At 38.0% G+C, this 11,789-nt stretch overlaps 2 protein-coding genes across 2 annotated transcripts; one reads left to right on the top strand and one right to left on the bottom strand.

Annotated features, from left to right (window-relative positions):
- The first annotated feature begins 4,267 nt into the window (after positions 1-4,267).
- LOC122303653 (40S ribosomal protein S6-like) lies at positions 4,268-6,956 on the top strand. The gene is made up of 6 exons (XM_043115522.1): positions 4,268-4,404; positions 4,505-4,569; positions 5,726-5,783; positions 5,874-5,982; positions 6,109-6,381; positions 6,515-6,956. The coding sequence occupies exons 1-6, from the start codon at positions 4,399-4,401 to the stop codon at positions 6,751-6,753; spliced, it is 750 nt and encodes a 249-aa protein (XP_042971456.1). The 5' UTR covers positions 4,268-4,398; the 3' UTR covers positions 6,754-6,956.
- A 2,657-nt stretch (positions 6,957-9,613) lies between these two features.
- Positions 9,614-11,518, bottom strand: LOC122303652 (peroxidase 17-like). Its single transcript, XM_043115521.1, has 3 exons — positions 11,246-11,518; positions 10,922-11,113; positions 9,614-10,414 (listed from the first exon to the last, which is right to left on the bottom strand). The coding sequence occupies exons 1-3, from the start codon at positions 11,438-11,440 to the stop codon at positions 9,821-9,823; spliced, it is 981 nt and encodes a 326-aa protein (XP_042971455.1). The 5' UTR covers positions 11,441-11,518; the 3' UTR covers positions 9,614-9,820.
- Positions 11,519-11,789: the final 271 nt, after the last annotated feature.

Genomic DNA, 11,789 nt, shown 5'->3' with positions numbered 1-11,789 from the left:
TAATGTCAATCTAAATTTATCCATCTGAGACTCCCCTTTTGGCCTTACACTTTGTTTTTCTTCTTACATGACAATCTCATTAAAGTCCCTGATAACACACCATCCCTAACACCACCTCACAGGCTTTGAAGGTTTAATAGGTTCCATCCCTCTTGCCTTTTACATGATTCTAGATGTCCATAAAAGCTAGTAAATAACTAACTCATGTTGTTTTCCACATCCAACACCATGACATTAATGTGCATTTGTGAATAGTTCACAATTTCTATCCATTCATCCTGCCTCCATAACACAATAAGCCCTCCACTTCTTCCAAGGGATCCACCAAAAAACAACCCTTCATCCCCAACTTTTTCTTCAAAATGTGCACTTTCTTTGCTTTAACCTTAGTCTCCAAGAAAAAAAGAAAAAAGAAAAAAAAGAAAACCAAGTTTGATAACTTATCATTTACTGCCAACCAAAAGTTAGCAACTGCTTGATCTGACCTTTATATAAATTAACATCTAAGAAACAATTATTTTGATGAATATCAACAAACACTAGCTATTTTTTTTTTCAAAACCTAGCCAAAGGGACAACCTAGTTGTTTCAGTCTTTTATTCCAAAATCCACAATTTTTTAATAAATAAAAAACTAACTTATAGGCAACAATTTTTCCTATTAAAGAAAAATTGCCAATTATAAATTTATTTATATTGAAGAAAAATAATTAATTATTTTTTTTATGGAGTTCATCTCAAGCTAATTTTCTTTTGCTTGTTTTCCTTTGACAATTCTCACTTTTTAGAACTTCCCAGAAGTGCTATACCTCTCCACAAAAAAGCATATAGAGAAAGATCTAATTTGATTTTAGGATATTGGTGTATAATATAAAATTTGGATCTTCCGGTTGGAAAAATTCTATATACACCATACTACCATTCTACTAAGTAAAATGTGGCACATTTATCACAATTGAATAATCATTTATTGCATATTTCTTATAAATAAGTTTCACTCTTGTGAATAAGTCTAACAAATTTAAAAATTGATAATAATATTTTTATGTTATCAATTTTTAAATTATTATTATATATATAAATTTTAATTTATGTTTTAAATTATATAATAATTTGGATATAAAAAAATATTTTTGACCTCAAAAATAATTTTTAGACTCAGTGAAGCATTAAATTCTTGAAGTGGGCGTAGGTGGGACAGATGGAATGTTTGTCTTGCTCCGCAGCATCAAGCTAGGATGCGGGGGTGGAAACACTACCCCTGGGCATGCGAGTAGCATCCTTACTGATACCCTGCCCAACCGAGTGAACTTCTAAAAGACACCCTGCGTTGGAAGATCTTATAGTAGAAGCCCACGTGTACGATAACTAATTCACTCGTTTATATTACCACTCTATCGAATAGTATCCAAGAATCATTATGTACATAAACCATATAAATTTTGTTATATACAAGTGAATTCATATACCAATCTACGTGTTAATACTGCTATCTTTATATTTAAAATTTAAATTGACATAATTTTCATTAAAATTTAACTTTCTGACAAATTACATTAAATGTGTATATATGTTGGTGTGCATAATGACTTACAACCAGATTTTTCTAAACAATATTAAGTGATTATCAAATGTGTCGATTAAGTATAACAGTTATGCCATACTAAGTCGATTTTGCGCACACTTTGCGCACCCTCACTGACGTGGTGGGGCAAATGAAAAAAAACAGAGAGAGAAAACGTGATGAAGACGACAGACGCCCACAAACAAGGCTAAATTTTTCCCCACTGCTCATGAACCAATTTTCGTTTTGCTCTCGTCTCCATCGGCACATCTCCACCATTGGCACGTCTTCTAACATTTCTGCACGTCTCCGAACATTTCTGCACGTCTCTCTCACAACTAGCACTCACGTCGGGTGCTGGCCTTGGGTAGCACGGGTCATGGTGCAGGGTGGCAACGTAGTGGGGTTGGGCAGTCAAAGTTGTTTGTGGAGGAGTATGCAGTGTCTTGGTCTGTTGATACGCTGAGGCAACCCACAAGGTGGTCGGAAGTTTATGTATGAGACAAAGTTGGGCTGAGGGCCAAGAGAATTTGCTCTGTTTTTGACTTCCCGAACAGAGAACATAGTGGAGCAAGTCTTACAGCATATGGCTGCTACGGTTTTCCGTAGGTTGCTCGTCTGTGGAGGAGAGGCTCACGGTATGGAGGGCAATGCTCGGTTTTGATTTTTCATGGTTTCGCCCAATAGGGCTCCCGGCGGTGGATTTGTTCTAGTCGTTGTCTGTGGAGACTTGCTGGATGGCTTAATAAATTTGTTTGCAATTGGCAAATTAACTTGTAGTCTAATTTTACACAATAATGTTCAATCGGTGTTGAATTTTTTACATGAAATCTCAAGTTTGAGCAGTGAAAAAACTGATTGTGGCAGGTCTGGGTTACATGAAATCTTGCAACTTTTGTTTATTGATTCTGTGCTTGTAGATGGGAGGGTCTAGGTCTAATATTCCCCAGCAGCTCGAACGGCCAATTCATATCCAACCCATTATAGCTCTTGCTCCCAGAACCTGCTTCCCACTCCTTCAAAGTGGTGAAATGTATATTGTCCAAAGAACTCCCAGAATTTCCGCTTAATAAATCCTCAGAGCAATAAATTTTGCTAAGAAAAGAGCTGAACCCTCATAGCAAAGATTCGCTTTCGTTTGCGGGATGGAGGAGAGAAGATGGAGGAATTGAATGGAAGGTGAAGAACGGGAAAATGGATGCCGATTTGTTTTTGACTTCAGCCTTCTTTGCAATGGTGGATGGATGGGAGTGCAAGGGGCTCCTTCAATGGGGAGGTGAAGGAAAAAAGCAATGGTCCCGTTTCACTTCATTGTTTAAAATGTTCCTCCAACCATTTTCGACTCCCACACAGTTAAATCTTACAACACATTAAAATGCATAAAAGTCTGAATGTAGGCACACGGCGCACCCATTTCCGCACCGAGCTGATGTGGATTAATGAAACGCCTCGTTTTGGTCTGTTTCCATCTGAGTAGTTCTATGAAACGCCTCGTTTTGGTCTGTTACAGAGCAGGAAGTTCATCTCTTCGTTTTCATTTGGTTTCAGAATTGAAATTCTTCCCCCTTTCTATCGGCTTCACACTTTTCCTTTCCGAAAGAAACCCCCCATACGAAGTATCGCCGAAGCTGACTGAAGAATCCCTCCACACTCATTGCCGAAGTTGACCGAAGAATCCCCCCACACTCATCGATTCATTCTCCATTCTAATGGTGAGATTCATTTCTCACCCGTCGATTCTCGTTCACTCCTCCATTAAAATTTATTTTTTTAGTCTTCTTTGTTATGAACGTTAACCCTAAGCCGATTTTTCCAAACAGCCGATTTTCTGGTTTTGAATCCTAATCCCTATGCATTGTTGAAGTACCTGGAGATTCGGCTTCCATATTTAGAGAAAATTGAGAAGTGAGGCTCTCTCTCTCTGAGCAACAGAAGCAGACTCCGAAATTACAGATTTAGCAGGCTCTGATCCGACATCAATGATGATTGTAGACAAAATGGCGTTCGATACCCACATGCGAAGCAGAAGACCAAGAAGATTCATCATGCCACTTTTTCTCCTCAGAGAGGGGAGAGAGAATGCGTGCAAGAGTGTATTAAATTGTGTTGGGACTTTGACAAACTTCCTTTGTTGCTTGTGTCGAGTTGAATGTATGTAAAAATCTTTGTTATCTGCTGGTAGAAGAAGACAAAGAAACTGCTGGAGGGAAACCAAGAAAGCACCTTTTTTTTTTTTTCCTTGCCACGTCATCTTTCGTCCGCATTTTAGTCTGCCGTCTGCTTACATATAGCAGAGCTCTTCATTTTATGGTTATGCCTGGTAGGCGATGTGCGCAAGGGGTGCACAATGTTGACTTGGTTTAGAGTTTTATTAAGTAATGTTAAGTACAGTCATTTTTAAGTATTTTTTATACATTTCACTAATATGATTGGTTGGATTAATTTTTTTTAATACACAACCAATCATATCATTGGAGTGCACAAAAGAGTCCACAAAAATGACTGTACATAGAATTTTTATTTCCTAAATATAAATACCAGTACAAATAACTTTTTTATTTATTTAATTTTTCTTTTAAGTAGTTTTTAAACATTTTTAATCATTAAAAAAATAAAAATATATAAATTTACTAATAATAATTTTCTTAATCATTAAAAAATATATATTAAATCTATATAAGGGACATAGATACTACCTTTTTCCATTTACATATATAACGGCCTCATTCGAACTCTAAGTTTAAAACCCTAAATCGCTTACGGGAGCCCCACCGGAGGAAGAGCCAGAAGCGGCATTGTTCACATCGGCGGCCCGGGAGAGCGAGTTCATCGAAGATGAAGGTGGCGTTCTTTGAAATCCAATCCGTTCTTTCTTCTTCTGAAACCATAGTCCTCACTTCTTCGATATTCACTCTTCTTCTTTGTTTCCCTGTTGTTTCAGTTCAACATCGCAAATCCCACCACTGGGTGCCAGAAGAAGCTAGAAATCGATGACGACACCAAACTGTACGAAACCTTCTCTCTCTCTCTCTCTCGGTTTTATGGTGCGTTTTTAAGTATTGTAACTGATGCGGTGGAATTGAGAATTTTATTTGGATACAGAAAGTGTTTACTCGGATTGTATTAGTAAATTTTAGGAATTTAGGTCTCTAATCCTGTATATGATTTGATTTGCGTTCTGTAATCTGTACAATGGTTTATGAAAGTTAAGTTCTATATATCTTAAAGTAGGTGTTATCAGTGATAGTCTAGGCAAAAATATAATGTTCAAATAAAACTTATTATTGTTCACATTGTGTAACACCCCATCCCCCTAAGGTTAAGAACAACATAATTTTCAGAAAATCTATGGGAGCAGGAGTGCTACTTACCTTTCCTTTATTTATTTTTCTTTAATGAAGCAGCAGGTAGAAAAGATTTCATATAATAAATAATATTCATTCTTTATTAAAATACTGGATATAAAAGAGAGTATGCGGAAGCACTTTTTAAGTTTCCCAAACTTTGTACTACAAAAATCATAACTTAAAAGCTCTGTACATGATCTAGGCCTCGGACCTTTGGATTGGGTCATCACACATTGTCTAGGCAAAGATAAAGTATGTGCCTCATGAGTTGGCGTTCGTATGATATTTCACGGTTCTATGGAAATAAATTTCTTCCCACATTGTCTATGGGTAACTCAAAACTGTATTATGCATGTGCAACGCTAGTAAGACACCTAGTGCTTTAGCAATTGAATGCATTTCTTTCACTTCCGTCCGTTGTATAACAGTAGCTGTTTAGCTGCTAGTTCTTTGCAGTTGGGTTGAACATGGAGAGTCCTTGTCTGTCCAGACCAATATGGTGAAACATGTGAAATTTCGTGTAGCAGTCTTTACCCTGAGCCTATCTGTATATGCAAACACATTGACTCAACAATTTATATGTTGTGCATACCCACAAATCATTTGGTATGTATTTTCTTGTGTTCATCTTGAACATATACTGTGCTTTGTTGCCACAGATGTATGTGTCAAAACCCTATCAGTATGCCTGTTTGAGTGTTTGGCTTTACCTTACAACATTTGACTTTTCAAGTTTTATGTTTTCTTCTCTACATAAAATTTCTTATCTGATCATGTGGTAACCAAAATTCCATGTTGATGAATTACCATTGCAGCCGAGCGTTTTGGGACAAGAGGATCTCACAAGAAGTCAGCGGAGATGCGCTTGGCGATGTACATTTTTACTAGTAATCTTTTCAATTTTTTTGCTATGTTTTGTTCCAAGTCATTTGGTATGGAGATATTTTCTATGGTTTATGGCAGGAGTTCAGGGGCTATGTATTTAAAATAATGGGAGGCTGTGACAAGCAAGGCTTTCCAATGAAGCAAGGAGTGCTGACTCCTGGCCGTGTTCGTCTTTTGCTTCATCGAGGTTTGTTTGTTGTGTTTCAGTTGTGTGTGCATGTGCTTTTGAGTGGATTTATTTAGCCTAGTTGTGCAATTTCTCGTGTCCTTTTTCTCATGGTGAGGCTAATTGGTTCAGAGTATTTTTGAACAGGGACCACTTGCTTCCGCGGTTACGGCAGGAGGAATGGAGAGCGGAGAAGGAAGTCTGTTCATGGGTGCATTGTTAGTCCAGACCTGTCGGTTCTGAATTTGGTTATTGTGAAGAAAGGTGAGGATGACCTTCCTGGACTGACTGATGTTGAAAAGCCTAGAATGAGAGGTCCAAAGAGGGCATCAAAGATCCGGAAGCTGTTCAACCTTTCCAAGGATGATGACGTTCGGAAGTATGTCAACACATACCGTAGAACATTCACAACCAAGTCAGGTTTGCCAACTGTAGCTTTCAATTGCTCCCATAGTCAACAAAGAACAAGTCACAGATTCTATGTGTAGGATTATTCCTCTTTATTTTGTTAGTGGTTTCTGCTGATAAATAATTTCAAATTTCTTTCCCGCAGGCAAGAAGTGTAGCAAAGCTCCCAAGATTCAGAGGCTGGTGACTCCTCTGACCTTACAAAGGAAGCGAGGAAGGATCGCAGAGAAGAAAAAGAGAATTGCAAAGGCTAAGGCAGAGGCAGCCGAGTATCAGAAACTTCTTGCCACTCGCTTGAAGGAGCAGCGTGAACGACGGAGTGAGAGCTTAGCAAAGAGGAGATCTAAGCTCTCTGGAGCTTCTAAGCCATCTATTGCTGCTTAGATCACTAAGATGCAATATTTGATATTTTTGTTGAGTTTGATCTTACCTGGATCATAGATGGGCTTGATGTTGTTTGGACTGTTCTTGGATTGCAAGAATGTCATTTGGATGTTCTGTTGCTCCTAATATGCATTACACTAGAAGTTTTGTTTGCTTTTATAATGTTGAGGGTCTGAATATATTAATGAGGATTGTTTCTAGCTTATGCCTTGTTCACTAGAAGCCTTGACGTTCAAGTAAGTTAAGAACTACATGCCACTTGGGTTGCAAAGTTGTTCCTTATATATGCTTCGTTTATGAGATCTGTGCTGGATTGTTCGATGATAACCGGGTAAATGAGTCAGGAAGACTAGGTGATCGGTCTTAGACCAGCTAGGTAAAATTACGATCAATAATCTAATGTAAAATCTCTTTAATACGATCTGTTCTGAATTGAGCCATGGTAACTAGGTTAATTTATGACTCGGTCCGAGATCAGCTAAGTCAAATTACGACCAATCATCTAACATAAAGTCTCTCTAAATCTTGCTTGTCTTGATCAGTCAATGCCTGGCATCTGTCTGGGAATGAACTTGACGAAAAATATGATGTGTGAAATGTTGGAATGGTGGCTTGATTCTTGTTGAAAGTGTTATTCCTGACTGTCCGCTCAACACCCACTTGATAGTTTGCTCGAGTGAATCTTAGACAGATTATTCGATTAACACCTACTTGATAGTTAGCTTGAGTAAACTTCAGATAGATTGTTTGCTCGACACCCCGTGTGAGTGAATAAAAATATAGCTTTCATGCCGTTTGATATATAAACATGTTTTTGTAAAGTGTGGCACACAGACTTGTCACAAGTCAATACACAGCAAAGAGAGACTTTTGGGAGATTCTTTAGAGCTGATTGGGTGTATTGGAATTTTGGGATAGAGGACTTTCATGATTGATCTCTTATACTCCACCTTTGTTTTATAGTGAATTCATTAAGACCAATCTTGCCAATGGATGTAAACTTGTGTAGACTTGTTTATGCCGAACCACTAATCTTGGTGCTTTGTGTGATTGTCGATTTTTTTATTTGCTTCTGTTAATCTATTCCAAAGTCATCTCTAGATATCTAGTTAATCCAAATCTTTATTTACAAGATTGTGTTGAAGGTAAGAAGATTGAGAAGAATGATCGAACTGGTGGTTTTTATTATTAATCCTTATTTCTATCGTCAAAACTAGCTGGTATCTTTTGTACGTAGGATACAGCAATAAAAGTTTTAGTGCGAAACGACGTTGCCACCATTGTTGAAAAAGTTGGAAATTTCTTGTGAATTCGAGTCATCTTTGTATTCATTTTACAGAAGTAATGAGACCACATCAACTGTAGTTGGAACTCCGCCTTGGATTTCCATCAGGGAAATATTACTTTGATTATGACATTTATCCGACGGAGAAATGAGAGGAGGATTGCACAACTTATACCTTCATTTTAGCAATGTTGACGAATCAATCTGATGAAAGTAGCATGTAATAAATGTTACCATTCTATTAGAGTTGTGGATAGGCACCTCTAAAGCTTTGAAGATGCATGCATGGCATTTGGTGCCATACATCTTACATTGGGTCATTTCCCTTTGGGGAATAGTCCTTGGTTGTTCAAATTCAGCAAATCAAAATGGATTTCCGAAAACCAGTGTCTTTGATTGCTCATACTCTTCATGTTGTTCGTCAAGCACTTTAGTTCATAGGTAATCAACCACTGAGGACGGCAGAATGGTAAAAAAAGAAAGAACTACTGATAATTTCAAATGCTCCACAACAAACCTCTAATTTCACATCATAAGCTAGAGTCTTCGCTTATCTTCGCCAATGAGACAAATATTCAATAGGACTAAAGAATGGACCACCGTTAATGTGCTCTCTCTCTCTCTCTCTCTCTCTCTCTCTCTCAACTTTAAAGCCAGCTTTCAACTTTCCTTACGAGTTGGCAGGGGACTTAATGCGAAACGTCCAAAGATGCTTTGAATGGTTCCTTATCTTCTTCACGCATCTGATTTCTGCCTCTAGAATTTTGGCAATATCTGATTATGATAGACCAAGTAAACAGAAAAGACACTGCAACATCATTTCTATATATATATATATAGTAAAAATTACTGAAAATCAACTAGGAGATAAAATAAAGGGGTGAGGACCCGACAATCGTCCAAAAAAATCAGTACGCAAAGAGAGCCAAAAAAAAGGAAAAGAAGTATTAAATAGGGTAAATACGATCACAGAAATGGCATTCCTGGTCCACATGGTTTCTTGGGATTGGCTGTCTTCATGCCTCATGGCCTAGGAGAGGCCACAGCAGAGACATGCAGTTCTCAACTCTTCATTGAGTGAGGGGTCTCCAACTAAACTTTGTACAGAAATCAAAATAATATATTATCATTTAGTTATCGAAGTACACACCAAGAAAGAAGAAGACTCTAATATTCAACAACTGGACCCAAATAACTTGGATTTTAGTTGAGCTAGTTTTCCTCAATTCTGTTGACGAGCCTGGAGAAACTCTACAAGGGAGCATTTTCAGGGAGGGAGGAGTGATGAGGTTTTGTAAAAAAAGAACAAAAGACTTTTTAACTGCAACGTTCTTAATTTGTTGAGTCCAAAGGGTGATGCAAAATTCTGTCCTGCATACTTATTTTAATTTGAAGTTTCGTGAATTCGTAACACAGAATATTCCTGCTTAATTTCATGATAGATTAATTTATGAATTATATACGTTTCACCGTTTAAGTTGAAATTCAATGTAGTGCACGAATTTGGAAACAAAACCTCATTAATCACGCTCCAAAGACCTAAATTAAAATGAAGAAAAAGTGATCAAAATATAATGAAAGGGGAATAAAAAAACCACTTCATGAACAATCTGGAGTAGTGCCCCTTTAATGTTAGATGCCATTGTATTTGTTTCCGAATCAACTCCAACCAACACCCATCCACATAATCTCTGTGGACATTAGAGCATATGAATTCGCTAGGTTGTCTCAGTATTTTCCAATACATATTGCCTTCAATCAAATCACGATCCTTTCCGGCCCTCAAGATTCCCACAATATGTTCATATGTCGGCCATTGACAGCCCTGCAATTCCTTCTGATCTCCCCCGGCTGGTCCCGTTGCAAATCACCCATCTTCAGCATTCCCGTCACAAAGGCCTTGAAAAACTCGCTCTGGTCTTTGCTAAACAGCTCCACAAACTTTCTAGTCTTTGTGAACGTAAAAAGTGTTTGATCCGAGTTGAGAAACCCTCTCCCAGCAACCAAGTCCTTGAAGTACTGGTTATCGAATATACGGGGAGTTGCATCAAGGTCTCCTGTGACGTTCTGGTCAACATTAGACGGGCAGAGCCTATCAAGCTTTTCTCTATACTTTGGCTCAATGGCAGGGTCCGGCCGGCCTGTGCCGGACTGGTTGTATAGCCGAAACATGACGGAAAAACAACGAGCTTGGCCAATAGAGTGAGACCCAGAAAGGGCTACAAGGTCTTTGACAGAGAGATTGTAATTCTGGAAGAGATCAATGAGGGAACTGGCATTGGATCTAGGACTTGGCATGATTTGATTCGAGTCTTCTTGCTTTGCACTTAAGCTGTCCAATCTTCCGAGCCTCACTTCCCAGAAGGGTCCTCCAGTCTGGTTTGAGTCAACATTAACGAAATCATTTCATTTTGACAAATACTTAAACAGAATGCATCGATCTCTGAAAATCTTTGATGCTAATATTAATATTAAAAAAAAAAAAAAAAAAAAAAAAAACAAGTTTCTCGGACTTTCTCGTCACAAACAAACGAGTACTGTGCCCCCATCAGCTAGCTAAAACTAATGAAGTGCATGCGCCTCTGGGGGAATATTATATATCATATTGCCGTCTTTGTAAATTGTAACTTTGGACTTGGGGCTATAAAGAATCATTTACGTTAATATTATATTAGGCAACAGGGCACCGAGTTGACAAAAGTTTCAAGAAAAGTGGCCTCTTTGGCCTAGAATTCCGCGACAAATTGCAGTGGGAAAAGATCTCATTTCCAAAATATACCGTAATGCAAGGTCGATCTATACCAACTTTGATTTCGTTTTTTGTTAATTGTTTTTCCAAAAGAGAAAACTAATTAATAGAGATGCTGTGTAAAAAATACATACCAGTGCAACGGCATCTCTAGCGGCAATAATTATGATATCAGCGCATGAAACAACTGCGGGGCAAACCCTTTCCAGGGCCTCCTTGGCTTCATCGATGACTTCGAAGGATCTCAGAGAGTTTATGTTGGAGAGGGCGTCTTTTTCTCCGAGCATGGTTGCTGTATCATCCAGCAACAAAGAAGCATCACATCCCTTTAATAATATTGAACCACCCGTTAGCATATATATATATATATATATGTGCATCTAAATTTCATAAACTAATTAACAACGAAACTGAACTGAAACAGATAAAAAACACAAGAGTTAGCCTTGCGAGTTTACATTAACAAAGCAGTCATGGAATTGGAAGCGCATGACTGAAGCAATGCTCCGGGGATCTCTAATCAGGGCCTTCTTCATGACTTGTTGGACGACGGATTCGGCTTCCGGACATGTTTCCATGTAAAAACCTGGCCGGAGTGGGGCTGCAGTGGCCATGGCTATGCATAAAAGAAAGATCAGAAAGAAAGAAGACATTGTTTGTGAACAAGTAGTTGGGTGTGTGAATGGTCCAGTTTTGTGATCTCTATGAAGCTTTATAACGCCCCTTGGATGCATGTGCGGATCAAAACTATATATATGGATGCCATATAAATGGGTAACTGTTCATGGGTCCCGGTCCCTCCTCTTTTTATTTTTTCTTGACAAGTGTATGGGCATATTTATATATTGAAAACTATACTACTATCCTATTTTCATCCCATTAAATATGATGTGGTATATTTATCACTATTGAATGATTATTTATTGCATGCTTTTTTATTATAGGCATTTTCCCATGAGATTGTCGTGGTCGACAATATTTGATGGTAAAAAATTTTTTCCT

Source organism: Carya illinoinensis, chromosome 3, assembly GCF_018687715.1.
Source record: "Carya illinoinensis cultivar Pawnee chromosome 3, C.illinoinensisPawnee_v1, whole genome shotgun sequence".
In the NCBI taxonomy this organism is placed as follows: Eukaryota; Viridiplantae; Streptophyta; class Magnoliopsida; order Fagales; family Juglandaceae; genus Carya; species Carya illinoinensis.
The sequence above is the reverse complement of the archived record's forward strand: the minus strand, read 5'-3'. Positions and strand labels throughout refer to the sequence as shown.